At 48.5% G+C, this 16,751-nt stretch overlaps 1 protein-coding gene across 5 annotated transcripts in view; it reads right to left on the bottom strand.

The window, feature by feature from the left end:
* LOC122374083 (mucin-5AC-like) overlaps positions 1-16,068 on the bottom strand; it is a 65,989-nt gene extending 49,921 nt beyond the window's left edge. For 4 of the 5 annotated variants that reach the window (XM_043352627.1, XM_043352622.1, XM_043352623.1 and 1 more), the window contains exons 1-2: positions 12,115-12,954; positions 10,584-10,749 (exon numbers count right to left, since the gene is read on the bottom strand). In XM_043352627.1, the coding sequence (XP_043208562.1) occupies positions 10,584-10,749; positions 12,115-12,287 (339 nt within the window). In that variant the 5' untranslated portion in view covers positions 12,288-12,954. Of the gene's footprint in view, positions 1-10,583; positions 10,750-12,114; positions 12,955-15,609 lie in introns of those variants that run through there. The other variant, XM_043352626.1, reaches the window with a different exon arrangement.
* Positions 16,069-16,751: the final 683 nt, after the last annotated feature.

Below are 16,751 nucleotides of genomic sequence, written 5' to 3'. Positions count from 1 at the left end.
AAAAGTTATTTGCGAAAAACTGTTAGATACCATTCGTGACCTATGATGACCTCAGGGCATAAACAAGGGTCACGGACACCATTTTCAAGTTCAGTGTGCCTAAACCACTTGTAATTCGGTGTTTGGGAGTGTTTATAATGTCTTTCATCCAAAAGAGGCACATTTCAATTTTCTCCCATTGACTTATAATGGGGAGGTCGCAAAATTGACCTGACCTTAGGTCATCGATATCAAAATTCTGAGATATACATTTTGTACATGCTATTGCTCTTAGCAATCGCTGAAAGTTTCAAAGCGATCGGTCACTCGGTGTAGCTATGACAGACATTGAAACTTTTTATGAGGTGAGGTCACTTCAAGTGACCTGGTGACCTGACCTTGAATGACCTTGGTCTGAAATTTTCACAACATGTGTAGAATTGATGTATGATAAGGTGTACCAAAAACGGCGGCGCGGAGCGCCGCCGTTTTTGAGATATTCGCGAAAAACCGCAAGGGGGGGGGTGTTCAAACACCCCCCCCCGCGGGGCGCGGGTTAAACTAGGGAAACAAGCACAATAGCTGATGCACCTATTGTCACAAACTTAGAAGCTGAATAAGATTCGGGTAAAACAATGGTATCAAATTTTTACCGTAAGTGCGGTCGGTTAGTTGTATCTCTGCGAATTTTGATTCCAGCTACTCATTCATATCCGCCCACGGGCACCATTCATTATTCATTGGAGTTTGGACAGAAAGAGCGTGTCGGCATGCAAAGCAGCATCAAGGTCAAGAAAACCACTCTGGACAGTCGCAAACCACAACCACAAACGTCTAAAGGGAATGTCGTGATCACGTGACCGTGGGAAAGGCTGCGGGAAGGTAGCATGTACTGCAGTCTGGTATTTCGCCTTCTCAAGCCGCAGCATTTGTCATGACCGGTTATGTTGCCATAATCGAGGTAGCCAAGTTATACCCAAATGGGTGTTTTTTTGCCAAGTACCCAAATGGGCGGTTTTCGGACACGGTGTCATCTATTTTTCATCGTGAGATGATAGTTATCATCAGGAGTCATTATGTGTTATCAATTGTCCTCGTAAGCGATGTGTCATCATACTAACTCAGGCATCACATGCCACTCAATGTGGAATTGTGCATCCATCACGTAATTCTGAGCCGCAAGCCATAAAGGTATAGGTGCTTGCATTTGCAGCTTTAGTGTATCACGGTTCAGAATGTCCGACCAACGCCAATAACTGCTTTAGTATACCGTTTGTATATTGACAAGGTATACTATTAACCCGCGCCCCAGTGGCGGTCTCAGCCAACTTCGCCCTAGTGAGGGGGGGCATATGTTACCACCCACCTCTAACTCAAAAACTAAGAGGGCTAGAAAGACGCGGTAAAAAGCAGTCGATAGCTCTCAATGCGTACGTTTGAAAGTATTTCGGTCATTTTTCACCTTAGAGCAGTATTGGGGTCACCAGAGGTCATCAAAGGTCAAAATTTGCCAATTGTCATTATATTTTTCAGAAAACATGCCGCTATCTCAGGAACTATGGTAGCTAGAATAACGCAGGGAAAAGCAATCGATAGCTTTTAAACTCTTCTTTTGAAAAGGTCATTATCAATATTGACCTCAGGTCAACGGTTTGGCCTCCAGAGGGCAAAAAGTCCAAAAATAGCTGTTTTTACGAAAAGTGTTTTTCGACAATAACTTTCGACTACAAAAAGCCACGACATTTCTATTGCCAGAATCGTGTTCCTCTCGCCGAGACACGTCGAATGAACTATAATTTGACCTTGAAAGGTCAAGTTGAAAATTTGACCTCAGGTCAAGGTCATGACCTTACCGGAAAAGGTCATGTTGCATATCAGTCGATGCGTCTCAACAAGGCAAACACAATGAGACCATCCCCAGCGTTCTATCTCTTTCCAATCGCGAGTTATTGGCAAAAAACTGTTTGTAGCCTCAAGTGACCTCGGATGACCTGTCTAGAGGCTATCAGCAAAAATGACACCTTGGTCATCACGAGTGGACTAAATCATTGTGATTCTGAAATATTTGGACTGTTCCGATGCGTACACACGGATCTAGAGGCATTTTCATTTTTTTCCATTGACTTGTAATGGAAAGGTTTCGCCACTGACCTGACCTTAGGTCACGGATATAAAAAATCCGAGATATATAAGTTGTAGGCGCCCATAACAGCATGCAACCCACTAAGTTTGAAACCTTTCTGACAAACACTGCAGGCTGGACATGATTGCAAACTTTTTTTAGGCTTGGTCAGTTAACTTGACCTGGTGACCTGACCTGACATAACCTGGGGTCAAAAATTTCACACATTGTCCAAAATTGATGTACCAAAAGCTAACCCAAGCGGCGCGGCGCTACGCGCCGCGGTTTTTTATTCACACGCAAAAAACGCGACAGGGTGGTAACATATGCCCCCCCCCCCCACTGGGGCGAGGGTTAAAATAAAATGTTCGATGCAAGGAGATGTTGAACTTTTGACAAAAGTTTAAAACCATGTTCTGCTTTGAACTCGGCCTGAGCGAGCAGAACAGGCAGCACCTCAACTAAAACGAAAAGGCGAATTGGAGAGACATATTGCAACGCAATCTATATAGAGAACAATGCAACGGACGTGTATGACTTGAACTAAAACTACTTGGGTTGGGTATGACAAAAAGTAACCCTAAAATGTCCACCATCCAGCCGTCACCTTACACCGTTACAGAGGTCTCGGCGATCTCGCTGACCAGTTTTATCTCTCCTCAGACCAGGAGGTCCACTGCAGCGCCGGAAATTCTCGCCGGAAACTCGGCTTCCGGTCGCTGCATGACGTCACTGGAGCTCGGACGTGACGTCATCAGCTACGCCGCCGGCCGGCGGCCGCTGCGTGGTACTGAGATAAGCGCTCGAGCGCCTGGGGCTGGCGTTAGCGGACGGTTTGGAGGGTGCGGTTCGCGCCTGCAGTGGTTTGGGAATGTATGCCGGCTCACGGAACTACGCTAGGACTAGAGCCGGGAGCTTCAACCAGGTGGCCGTTATAAGAAGACGTTTCCAACATAGGCGGCGGAACGATTTGAGACAAGGGGGGGCACCATGGCTCAAGGAGCCAAACCTAGGGTACCCCCAAATCCTGTTTTCTCATCGGATTTAGGCCACTTATTTTTCGTCACAGCCCTGACACGATGATTTTTTTTAATTTTATTTTTTACTAAACGAAAATGGCAGTTCACCCCCGTATGCAGGGGTGTAATTTTATATCTCTTTGTGGGGGCATATGCACCCACAATCCTGAATTATGTATGCCCACACAATGATGAAAATGCACCCACAAGTCTTTTACAAGGCTGCAAGCGTCCTTTCGAGAGTACGGTGCCCTTCGCATGCTCTAACGGCGTCCTCCTGACCGTCTCGCGTTCATGGATAATATAGCGTTTTTAATCACTCGGCGCCCTTCTGGGAGAATGGCGCACTTTTGACAGCACCGCGCCATTCTCATGGTCTAACGGCGCCCTCCTGACCGTCTCGCGTCCTTAGGTCTCTGTTCACCGTGCATCCCTCGACTGTTCGGCGCCCTTCTGGCCTCTCAGCGCCCCTGAACCACATATAGCGTTTTCAATCACTCGGCACCCTTTTACGAGAATGGCGCCCTTTTCATGATCTCAATGCGCCCTCGTAACCATCTGGCGTCCCCACGTCCCCACCAACGTAGCACTACTGACTGTGCGGCGCCCTTCTGGCCTCTTAGCGCCCCTGGACCACATAGCGTTTTCAATCACTCGGCGCCCTCCCAAGAGAATGGCGCCCTTTTCATCGTCTCACGGCGCCCTCGTAAGTCGTAACCGTCTGGTGCCTCCACATTTGGTGCCCCTCCTACTGGATGGCGCCCTCTACAGCTTTTTACGTCCTTCCGGTCAGTTTCCACTTTTAAGCGTGTATTTGCTTAGTCAGACACGTCACTTGAAGCGCCATTCGGCTAGCAATGTTATCAAATTCGGTGTTAATTTAGGCTCCCACATAAAGAATATCTATCGCGCCCCAAAACGGCCTGGCGCCGGGCGCCCCTACAGCTGGGCACCCACAATCATTTTAGGAAAATTACACCCCTGCCCGTATGTGTGGTTAACTTTAAGCTGATCCCCAAGTACCTATGTGTTTGTCTCTTCCTTATTCTCGTTTGATAAATTCCATTAATCCTACATGTAACAAATTACCAAGAAGCCATCGCATGGTACTAATCAGTGGCGAATCCCAGGGTGGAGGTCACATGGGTCATGACTTAGGGCCTGGGGTCACCACATGCCTGCCAGGAGCACCACAGGCCTGACAGCCGACAGGGGCACCACAGGCCCGCCAGGGGTACCATAGGCCTAGCAGGGGCACCACGGGCCTGTCAGTGGCACCACAGGCCTGTCAGGAGCACCATCGGCCTAGCAAAAGCACTACAGGTCTTCCAGGGGCACCACAGACCTGCCAGGGGCACCAGAGGCCTGCCAGGGGCACTATCGGATTCGCAGGGGAACCACCGGCCTCGCAAGGGCACCATGGGCCTGTCAAGGGCACGACAAGCCTGTCGTTGGCAATTTAGGATTGTCAGAGGCACCACAAACCTGTCAAGGGCACCTGCGTTCTAACAGGGGCACCACAAACCTGCCAAGGCCCAGGGACACCACAGGCTTAGCAAGGACACCACAGGCCTGTCAGGGCCCATGGGCACCTAAGTCATGTCAGGGCCCACCGTAGGCTTGTCAGGGGCAGGGTAGGTAGGTACCACAGTCTTTCCAGGGGCATCAGCGGCCTAGCAGGTGCAGGGGCACTAGTCATCACATGACTAACCAAAAATAAAGAAAATAAAAAAACTGAAAATAGGGCACCACCAAAATTAAGTGGCCGAAATCCGTTGAGGTTTTAATTTTGGGCATAGGTAGGGGCACCACTTCGATTCATGGCCCTCCCCTTGGAGTTTTCCCCGAATCTGCCCCTAGTACTAATACATCAAATTTAAGGGGGGGGCACCTTGCTATTGGTGCCCCCCTTGCAGAATTCAAGGGGGGGCACGGTGCCCCGGTGCCCCCCCCGTTCCGCCGCCTATGGTTTCCAAGGCAACATGGCTGGTGAAGGTGAAGATAGATAAATGCGCCTACCATAGATGTGAATGGAATTTTGGAAATAAATATGAAACAAAAAACTTCACATGTCGTATGCCTACTAAAGAAGCGTAGATCAGCCTCCGTAAAAAATGCACTGACTTTCCATTTGGTTACCACCACTTAGCAGTCAAGCCGCGGTGACATATGCTCTCCCCTAAATGCCGCCTGGATCCGCCACTGCATAATGTTTGCATTGTCTACCACACTGCCCATATCAGCAGCCTAATTTCGTGCATGACGTACCAGCGATTATGCTATTTGGCCGATCCCTCCAGTCGGATTGGCTACATTGGTGTGAGGTCATTGGTCGAGACTATGGGATGGGAGCCATACGTTTTCATCACATGCTGAACAATGCATAAACAGGAACAATAAAAAATACCAGCCGATGGATAACAGTCTATGTGCAAAAAAAACATGAGAAATAACAGCTTACAGCATATCGATGTTCCTATGAAAGCGTTTCAATGAAAAAGTGCAAAAGCTAGTCAGCAAGGAAGTCAATTTACATCAGCAAAAGGTGACGTCACGTCACACCCAGTTGTGACGTCACAGCTCAATTAACGGGTCAAAAGTCAATGATCTCCGGCTCGCCTGCATCTCCGAACCTCTCGAGGGCAATTGATGACAAAATTGCAGGCTGCGCACAAGTGAAGTGCAACTAAACGTGCAATCAATATGGCGGACGGAGGTGTACCTGATGGGAATCTTGATGCAGTGTTTTGGCCGGAGCAATGCTAGTAAATTTGTATGCAACGAGTGGAATGACGCGGGTGCATTTTGGTGTTTGCAGATGAGGAAACATGCAGTTACATTATTTCATAGTTCGGACAGACACAGTTTTCATGTTTGTCCGATAAGATGTCATGGCAAAACTACATGCATCTATGAACGAAAGATGCAGCTTGTCTTGGAAAAAAATAAATTCAAGAAAAACATGCCGCTAAGACAGCAGCATCGAGCTCTTCCGCATCTCCATCCTCATCCAAACTTCCTGGGTCACCGAACACCTATCGAGGTCAACCCTGCACAACAGCCGTCAATGCCGCTGCCTCTCCCCGGTCGTATTTTCTCCGTAGAACCAGCGATCCGTATTTGTGACGCAGGCCCGCGCGCGGTCTGTCGTCCACTACATCACACGATGCGGAGGCTCACGACACAAAAGGTCACGTGAAGCTTGGTCGAAGGTCATCCGTGCACTGCCGGGAAGTGGAAACGCGATAGGAGGCACACAGAAGAGGGACGGGAAGAAAAACAGAACGCTGGTGCTCACGGCCGAGGTAGGCACGGGTCGAGAGAGAGAGAGAGAGAGAGAGAGAGAGAGAGAGAGAGAGAGAGAGAGAGAGAGAGAGGAGAGAGGAGAGGAGAGGAGAGGAGAGGAGAGAAGAGAGAGAGAGAGCGAGAGCGAGAGCGAGAGCGAGAGCGAGAGCGAGAGCGAGAGCGAGAGCGAGAGCGAGAGCGAGAGCGAGAGAGAGAGAGAGAGAGAGAGAGAGAGAGAGAGAGAGAGAGAGAGAGAGAGAGAGAGAGAGAGAGAGAAAGAGAGGAACGAAAAGGTAGGTGGAGAAAACAACACCTTGATGTCACGGCCGATGTAGGCACGGGTTGAGAGGCAGAGGGGAGAGAGAGGGGGAGAGAGGCACATTCCTGGGTCAACTGGAGTCAGTCCAGGGCCGCGCCTGCCAGCATGCGTAGAAGAAAAACGGAGGAAACTTCCAGCACACGCTTTGTCGAGCGCGTGGCCCCGAGGAAGTAGAACACCGAGATGCAATGAACGGAAGTAGAGCATCGTGAGTCACGCCTTGCGTGCGTGTAACGAGCCAGTACCGCCCAACAATTGGGTAGGTATCGATACCGGTATCGATACCAAGATGAATAGCTGGGATGTGTTACGGAGATGTTGCACCTATGCATGCATTTGCGTTATCCATTTTTTACTTATATGGAGGAAGTGTTTAAGCCTTAAAATAGAAACATAACAATCTCAAAACAATGAGTCCATATATCTGGAACACAACGATGCCACCTCAGATAAAACCCATTCAGCGCGCCGGAAATATTCCATTCCTCATTGGGAATCATCTCTCATAAGCATGGCGTGACACCACACGGTGCATGATCCGTCTATCACGTGATCGCCAGGCTGAGGAATGCGGAACGGTCACGTGACTCGGGTAATGGCAGCCCCACCCCAGGAAAATGCACCGCTGGATTACTGAACCGAGTCATGAGGTAGATTTATGAGTCTATTCTGGGTGTCAATTACATTACTGGCTTCACCTCTGCGCTCTGATTATGTAATGTATAACAGCATAGACGTGTCAGAAAGTCCACAAAAGAAGATGTCATTCGTATCAACGTCATATTTCCGGCTAATATACCGTTATGGGAACTAACTCGAATCATCTGAACTGGATGACAAAAACCTCGGATGCCTGACAGCTGTCGCCCACATTGCGCCACCCACTCACGCACATCACTGACGTCAGCAGGTGTCCTTTGTGACGTCACTGGTGACCGGACAGACGTGCGGTCTGCTGGTCGGTGTGTTGTCAGCGGACGGAGCGTGTTAAAACCCCGACGTGTGATCTGTTCCTAACGCCCACATGTGACGCGGACAGACGTGTTTGTGAGCAGAGAAACGTGTTTGTGACAAGGTGACTCACGTGTTTGTGATGTGACACACGTGTTTGTGAGGTGACAGGCTGAATCAGACTCGGGTCTGCCAGTTTCGAGTCGCTGCCCAGCCCACTTGCCGTTTAACTGGTGCCAAACAGTTAGAATACCTGGCCGGTATACGGCTGATCGCAAACAAATGCGCGAAACTGCCAGATTCGAAACGCTGCGACTAACGTATCCTTTTCAAATGATGCTAAGATCTGGCGAGTCAGGCTCAAATTAAAATAATAATAACAAAATATTAGAGGTACCGAAGCTATATGTTAAACAGACATTATTTACTCACAAGTTGGTTTTAAAGCCAGCACTAATGCAACCATGACCGAAGTCAGCGTCTTACCATTTTTCACCGTTTCCAAGCGCCTCGCTTTGACCCTGACATGCAAAACTATTCCAGTTTTCATCTATTTTCGCTCTAATCTCGACGCTTGCTGTGCGGAATTTCCATTATCCGTGGCGTGAAGGCTCGCGCCCTGGTCTGAATCTGCGGGTAAGCGGATTTTGTGGTAGGCGCTGACAGCACTGCAGCTGGGGCGCTGGGGCCATTTCTCATTGCAGAACTGACTGCATGGGAACAGAACTGGCTCTATGACTGAGCCACGGACATGTGGGCTCAAAGTCAAATATTGAGGGGAGCTGGATGAAATGCTAGATTTGTGTTTTTTTTTTGTCTGAATATCTCAAAGAGACAAGTAAACCCCACCTCAATCTCTATGCTTCATAAACACAAGAAAACGGCGTCTTGATGAAGATCAAGCATTCAATGAGATATCAAGGCCCCAATACCAAAACGATACCAAGAAAAGTGTCATATTGGCACGACACATGACACACGGGTCATGCCGACACGACACTGACACAAGTGTCATGTTTCATCAAATCTAGACCGGCTGGCATTAGCTCAACCGTAAGAAGCGGCGCCGAATCGCCTCGTATCTCACCATAGATCGGCGGTGCCTGGGCCATGTTAGCACGTGTAATCATCCCGACTCGACGAGCTGAAGTCACGTGTGAGAAAACTGGTGTGAGTGTGTGGGAAAAAGTGAGAAACTATGTCGGATAGGTAAGTTGGTTAGAGGGCCTTGGGCAAGTTACCCGGCTCGTTAAACTGTTCTTAGATTGTTTACGAAATACCACGTGGGAGATAGGTATAAATAGCAATGTAAAAATGGAATGATTACCCAAAATGTAAGCAACGGTAGGTGAATCGATGAAACGAGAAAAAAGTAGGCCGGTACGTAACTTTTTTCGTGTTATCAGTCGGAAAATGCATATCGTGGTAATGCACTTGTTATTTGATGTGATGACAAATCTGACCCAGGATCCCCAAATATCTACCAGATGGATATCCACCCATTGGATCCCCTCGGACACTTGCCAAGCACATACACGGTGAGCCATCGAGGCATGACGACCCTGCCTCGTTTCCACAGGGAGGAGCGGTGCCAACAGCGAAATAGCCGCTTGGGGGGAGACGAGAGGCAGAGCGGCTCCCAGCGAGAAGATTCAGACCATCTTAAAATAAATCAGCATTAGTAACTCATCGTATGAACGAGCAGTAAGAGGCACCCACTTGCAATTCTACCCACTACCTATGCATTCTTCGACGAGAGCAAAAACAAAATAAACAGAAGGCGGCGTTACCAATCATAAACATCATACAAATGAAAAAAGAGTAATCTTAGGCCCTTTCCTATGCTGAATAAAAAAACTCTCACTGCCCAATCATCTCTTTAAAAAAACTGCTCCGCAATTGACTGAAGACAGTCTTATTCCTCCCGTCCGCGCTCAAAGCACGCGGAATCAGTGAAGCGAGTGAATGTTTCAAGTGCAGCTCAAGCTTTACCACTCATGCACTTCCTAAAATCCCCGACTCTCAAGTGTTGGTTTCATAAACATGATATGACCCTCGTGTTTATCGTAATGGCTTCTTCCGCGCATTCTAATGGCCTAGATGCGACGACGGGGGGATGTTCAATGACTGACACCAGAGGAGGTCTCCAAAAAAGCACGCCACCTTTTCAGCTTTTCAGCTCAGTCAGCTGATTTGTCAGCTGATTCGTCACCCATCTGACTCCAGTGTGACTCAGAGTCGTGGTCTGTCTAATCAGACCGCCTGACTCAGCTCGTTTATCGTTGGGGAGGCGAGGACCACGTGAGGTACCCGAATGACTCATCCCCGGCGTCTGGCGGAGCCCCTCCCCCTCCCTCCCCCTCTCCAAACGGAAGGACGCCAGTGATGTCGACACCCGGTTGGTCCATGCGTTAGAAGCTAAAAGCGGATGGGGCCTTGGGGACTTTGCAAACAGCACTGAAGTGTCCCTATACCAATTGTTGATAAGCGCACTGCGCAGCTGTCATAGATAGCAGGGACAAACCCGTTCATTTCCCCAGCCTTGATATGAGGTGCCCTATATCAAACAGGGTATAGATGAAGAGGAAATAAAGTTGTAGCGTTGACTATGAGTCTGCGTCGAATTGGGAGTGCACCTGGGGCATGGAAGATGTTTGCTCGGAAATTGCATAAACATGGAACAATTAAAAATCAAAGAAAATATAGCAAGGCATGCACGATACAAATAATTAAATGACTGACTTAAAAATGATCTAATAATAAAAAGCTGCAGCCTCGTCCTAAATTGTTACCATGACAAAACTTCCCATCATCGCTCATAGCAACACCTCCATTGTAGCCCTCCCCCCGGCCCCCTCAATCAGCCACTCTCACACGCTCTCACCGGTGAGCGGGCGTCCTTTCTCACCTCAGCTGTTGGCCTATGTGCTCCGGGCGGGGGCGGGGGCGGCGGCGGCGGCGGCGGCGGCGGCGGTACGCCCGTGACCGGAGTGTCGTGTGAACCGTTCACGGCTGAGCCGTTTGTGTGTGGGGTGGCACCGGTGGCCAATGACTGGGCACTGGTCTTCTGTTGCCTGTGAAACAAAAAATGAGCGATGGATGAATGATTAGGGAGCATGACAGACATCTAAAATCTTCTTTTTTCTCCAAAACTCTCTCAACTTATTTTCTGGTATCACATGATAACTATTAGCAAATGATACAAATATTTTGCTGCATATAAAAAGTGTCAAGCTAATTTGTATGAAGCCTCGAGTCCCAGTTAATAGCAGCATACTTCGAGCCCATTTGAACGACCCGTGCTGCTAGGCAATGCCATTTTCAAATAAGTCCAAAATCCGTATGGCGACATTGAATGTCAGCTGTATATCAATTATCCAATGAGCACCATTGTCACTGTTCAAAGTAACAACGTTTAAACAACACGCTACCTGTTGCATAGATAAGAGGCTACATTGACCGGGCCATTGTTTAGTCCAAATATAGGTATGTGTTCATTCATTCAGCTTGTGTGTTCTAACACCAGTGAAATCATGCAATCCAACATGTTGCATATTGCTTGAGCAATGAGCACTGAGCAACGAGCATGCCCTCAGTCGCATTGTGAACGTAAGTACATGTACGTAAGGTTACTTATTCCTTGAATGTCCGGTGTAATGAGGTAAAAATGTCTAAGCCTCGGTCGCGGTACAACACAACAATAAATCCAGCAGATCTACAAATAATACAATGGTGCTCATTCCAAGCGCTAGATTATAGTCATCAGTCATCAGTGACTACTTATTCCTTTCCCAACACATGCGCTATTCACACACAGTACATACACACATCACATTAGTTCGGTATCATTTCGGTGATAACCGGGCTACAGGAGACAGAACGATTGGAAATGTCGTGTGATTTTAAATTCGAAGCGATGTTACCATCAAATCGGATGGCTGGGAAAAATTGTTGCGGAGCCGCTATGGGGGAATACATCCATACTCATCGGGAATGGGGACAGACTGATGTTGGGGGATGGGAAAAGCTTATGGTGCCAAGGAGAGGCACCATTTTGTCTTGTTTGGATTGCTCGTTGGGCTGATATAATAGCATGAAGTGTCTGGTTCAGAAGAATTCGAGCGATAGATAAGAGCGCATTCTCGGAGCATTGCTGCCGCTGAGATCACTCGAACAAGCACTCCATGTAAATGATACGATTACAAGACCTAGGGAGTCCCCTTGAGCTTCATGAGCATTGCACACTGACACCAAGCTCTCTCTCTCTCTCTCTCTCTCTCTCTCTCTCTCTCTCTCTCTCTCTCTCTCTCTCTCTCTCTCTCTCTCTCTCTCTCTCTCTCTCTCTCTCTCTCTCTCTCTCTCTCTCTCTCTCTCTCTCTCTCTCTCTCTCTCTCTCTCCCTCTCTCCCCCACCCCTTCCCTTCTCCCCTCCCTACTCACGCCATGCTTCTGATCTGCTCTGTAACGCCTCTGTCCTGAATCACCGCCTTGCCCTGAGGCGCTCTTCCCACCATCTCGTTACTGCGACCGTGACACGCCCCTAACATATCACGGTACTTGTTGTAGACCAACTGACGCACACGCGGGTCATTCGGGTCAACCTGCTGCGACATAGTCACTTCGAGAAAGGTCACGGAGGTCACAACGGCTTGAATTTCAAATCGATCACCAGCCAATACTCCGCAACAGTTCTCACAGCGGTTGCAACTGTCCTGCAACTATCACAATCTTCACGTTCCGATCTTCCGACCCTTCGTTGACCTCACTGGTGTCTCTTTACGTCAGTGCACCCGGCTATGGTCCAGCACAGGGCGCGGCGAGCGGCGAGACTTGTTTCGTGACCACCGTCCCGATCGATAAAAGTCACGATATGAAAAGCTGCGACCACAACGACGGTGGTAAGCTCAACTGGGCACGACTGTGATGCAAAACACAGAGCTGGCCTGATGTGAGCTTCTGAAGATGAGATCAGATGATCAACTCCACCCGGAGTTAGTTGATCAAATGGCGAACTCAAAGATCTTACTGACGATTGGGAGTAACACGATCAACTACCGTCTCACGGCACAGTCTGACACTCCCGGATTCTCTGCTTCCGCCTCGGATTCCTTTCACGACGTCTACTCGTCGGAAACGATGCGACGCAGCCGACGACGGTCTTCACCCTCACGACGGTCTTCCTCACGGTACACGTTCACGAGCGTTGCCCGTGATAGTCTGCTCACGGCACACAGCTGAGTGTACCCGTGCCGGCGCCAGGGTCACTCAAACCGGACTGCCGCTCGCCCAGCGAGGTCCGGCGAGCACGGCACGGCCGTCTGTGACGTCACATCATACATAGATGACGTCATCTTTAGAGGAGTGTCCCAGCGCGACAGGGCTGCGGCGGCCGGGCGGCCGGGCGGCAGAGGGGAGGAGAGGGAGGGGAGGTGAGGGAGAGGGGAGAGAGGAAAGGGGAAGGGAGAGGGGAGAAGTGCAGGTGCAGGTGGGGTCGGGTGCAGCTGCAGAGCAGACCGCAGATGATGCTGAATTTCTCGGTAGATGCTGCATGCCTGAATGTTGATCGCGGATGCCGGCAGTGCTGAGGCCGTCACGGGTCTGTGAGTTTGGATGTTTTGGGATTGGTGCGGCGGTGACCTTCTATATGGGATGAGCCAGCTCGGTGATATACTGGTCATCGATGTAGAGGATTGACATTGGCTGGTGTCGAACGGAGTCTGGCACTTAAAGGGACACTCCCACCTTAACATTAGTTTTGAGTTGAGATAGCCAAATTGGTGGCCATGGCCTGCAAATACCGGTTTGGGCACTCACAACATCGAAAAATGCTTTAATTCGAAGATATGGAATTTCAAACTTGCAGTTTTCGGATTCTAAGGGGCTAATGCATTGGAATGCCCCCTTAGAATTTGTGACGTCAGCGGAGATCTAACGATTTTTAAATCTTAGACTAAAACCATCGTTAACGCGTGGTGGTATACGCTGCTTTGCGCGCAACGTCTGCCGCACTTTAAGGCTGCCAAATTATTGCTTCCAAAAAAGTCGCTAGTAACAGGGGAGGTCCCAATAAGTAAACAAAAGTAAAAGCCTAATATCTTGAAAACCAGTGAATATTTTTCGGTGAAATTTGGTAGATATTCGTTTTTGCTCTTTCTGAACCAAGGGACATCACTTTCATGCCAATTCATTAACTTTTTTGAAGGTGGGAGGGTCCCTTTAATGTCGTTGGGTGCAGGGTGGACGGGTTCACAGCGACGCAGATCTATGTAGACACCAGGGGCTCCGCAGGATATAGGATGGGGGAGGGGTAGGGAGCTCCAACCCAAAAGTGCACTCCCTTATACATAAGGCTGCATTACGGAAGTGAAATGATTTGGCGACTCGGACCCTAACACCTCCCCCCCCTCCCAACGGTGGCGGAGCCCCTGATGGACACCTCCCCAAAGTATCTATCCGTATTACAGTTCACACTTCATCCTAATACTAAGTTGGCCGCACTACGAAGGCTAGTCACTCACAAGTTGGTCATTGAGTCAACATTAGGTATGATTTTCTGGGCACAAGATTCTTGTTAGCTATCCAAATTTACATAGAACAAGGTGTATATCTCCCAGCATATGCAATATGCATAGCCATGAAGCGGAGTATTATGCTTTATGATGATCCTTTGCTTGCAAATGCGTCCATGATAAATGATGAGAAAACTTTAAATAACAAACACTTTAAATACTTTTAGTAGCCCCATGTTTTTGTGGAGTGAAATTAAAAAGCATCCGGTGCCTAAAGAATGACGTTATCATAACAGGTCATTGGATGCGCACTGCGCAGCTCTAGTCTGTTATGATAACGTGGGTGAGCTCCTGGGAGGTGGGTGTGGTTTGGACCTCGTCCATATATCGCTGGAATGCTGTGGGCAATTCGGCTCTATGTAGTTCAAACACCTATACATGTCTCCGCATAATTCTATCAAATCCGATATAAATTGAACCAAATAATTTGAAGAAAAACGTTTTAACATTTCACTACAAATTTAGCCCAGTGAAATAAGTGTGAAATGTACATGTTTTCTAGCATTTACGTTGAATCACAGACCTGAACTATCACCGTCCTAAATTTGGAGAGCAAGTTCTTTCTTGTTGTCGTTGCTGGGCTACAGACATGGGACTGCCCCAGGACTATCTCTTCCGCCCTAGCACAAAGCTTTTCTGCCAGCCTCGAACAACAAGCTGACCAATCTGCCCTCAGTTTCCTAAGAGGACGTGTTAGTCACCGGGACCGGAAGTTGGTCATCCTGGTACCAATCCCCCCTCACCCCCCCCCCCGACGATCTCCCCCTTTTTCCCTAGTCGGAGGTCAGGCGGCCGCTGCCGACTGCGCCTTCTGAATCAGTAGAGATAAAAATTTCCGAGGGATAAAATTTAAGGAAACATTAGAAATAATATAATTTGATGAGTCAGTCTTCTTTACGGTGATCGCTGTAATATTTTAACCAAATCACAATAGCCATTGGATTATTGTGAGTCATTGGGCTGCCCCGTGTAATAAATGACAGGAATGTCTCTGCAGGAATGTAATGCGCGACATATTGTCACTCATTGTGTCGAGTCATTGTGAAATATCCGACGTCCACCACGCCTTTGATCGGTATACTGTAGCTATAAATCCATGGTCAGCGTTTAAGGTAATTTGACAACCAAGCATTCACAGCACACCTGCAAACATTCGGTCTCTGCATTTATATTATTAAAGACAATCTGAAAAGCGGCATACGCGATTAAAACCGGCCGGTCGGAACAAATGTTCATCATTATGTGCTAATGAATGGAGCCAAACAAAATAGCTTCCATGAACAGATCTTAAGAAAGGTTGATGTTCAGCCTTTCACTGTAACAAAAGAGAAACGAAACGGGTGTAGGTCGTTTGTACTTAACTTACCTTATTTATTTCCCGCTGTTTCTCCGTGGGTTAGCGCTGGAGCGAAGACAAGGCTCTGTCACAACTGTGGACTTCTGTAGACAGATGATGTTGAAACCCAGAACTCCCCGCTACACTTCGGTGTCTCACACCTTCACTCGTATAGCTTTTTATTTTCGGTAGGACGAGCTATGTGCATAACACGAATAGCTTCACCTTGTTGAATCCCGTCAGACCCCGCTCGCGAGCGCTCCACTGGGAAACACACTGGCTTAAATCGTGCAAAATGAATTCAACGGAGGGCGATAGTTCCGTTCGTATAATCACCGCTGTAGAGCCCCCACACCAAATAGAAGTCTCACAGTTCCACTACACTCCACGCCACAGGATTAGCCTTTAGCCACACGTTTCGTTGGGAAAAACGTTGCGCACAACCATCCATAACCCACTCACCTTCAGAACAGAATGCCTGCCAACTGTGGCGTCGAACCGCGTCCGGCTGGCTCGGCCTGACCTGGCAGCCTTCACAGGGCCTCCAGAATACAGCTGACTCCTCCCGAGCTAATGCGCCAATGCCGACACTCGAAGCGCACCCGCCTGCCCCCCCCGGCCCATCTAGCCTCCCCCCACCCCCCACCACCACCACCTTCTAGCTCTACCGTTGCATTGGTTCGCCTACTGCTCGACAGAGCCGAAGAGTACGTTATTGTTGGCAAGAGTAGATAAAACGAACGTACCAGTCGATTGGTATGCCGCTTGCAGTTGCAACAATGATGCTAAAACATTTTACTTGGTCAGTGTTCAAGAACCACGAGTACGCACACTACAGAAACATGCTCCGCTTGTGTGTCTGTAGTTAGGCTCACTGGCTGCTCTATTGCAAAGATAATCTCGTCTTTATCTATGTAAAAGTCCAATGGTCCTTGGTCTTTATACTTCACACTCAGAGAGTCTCTATTGTCTCAATCCAACACCATCGTCCACAAACCTAGCGGCAAATCAGCGAACTATTAGTTTGCAACATGCATGCATCATTGCAGCATGGATAACGTATTTGCAGAGTGCAGAGTTCAGAGTAATAGACGGTTGATGTGACACCCTTGGTGCACTGCGATGCAAGCTAATGCGTTGAAGTGAAGCGATCACATTAAATTTAATATAAT

This window comes from Amphibalanus amphitrite, unplaced genomic scaffold (genome assembly GCF_019059575.1).
Source record: "Amphibalanus amphitrite isolate SeventyFive unplaced genomic scaffold, NRLGWU_Aamphi_draft 001600F_arrow, whole genome shotgun sequence".
In the NCBI taxonomy this organism is placed as follows: domain Eukaryota; kingdom Metazoa; phylum Arthropoda; class Thecostraca; order Balanomorpha; family Balanidae; genus Amphibalanus; species Amphibalanus amphitrite.
Note: the sequence above shows the minus strand (reverse complement) of the source record. Positions and strands in the feature narration are given on the sequence as shown.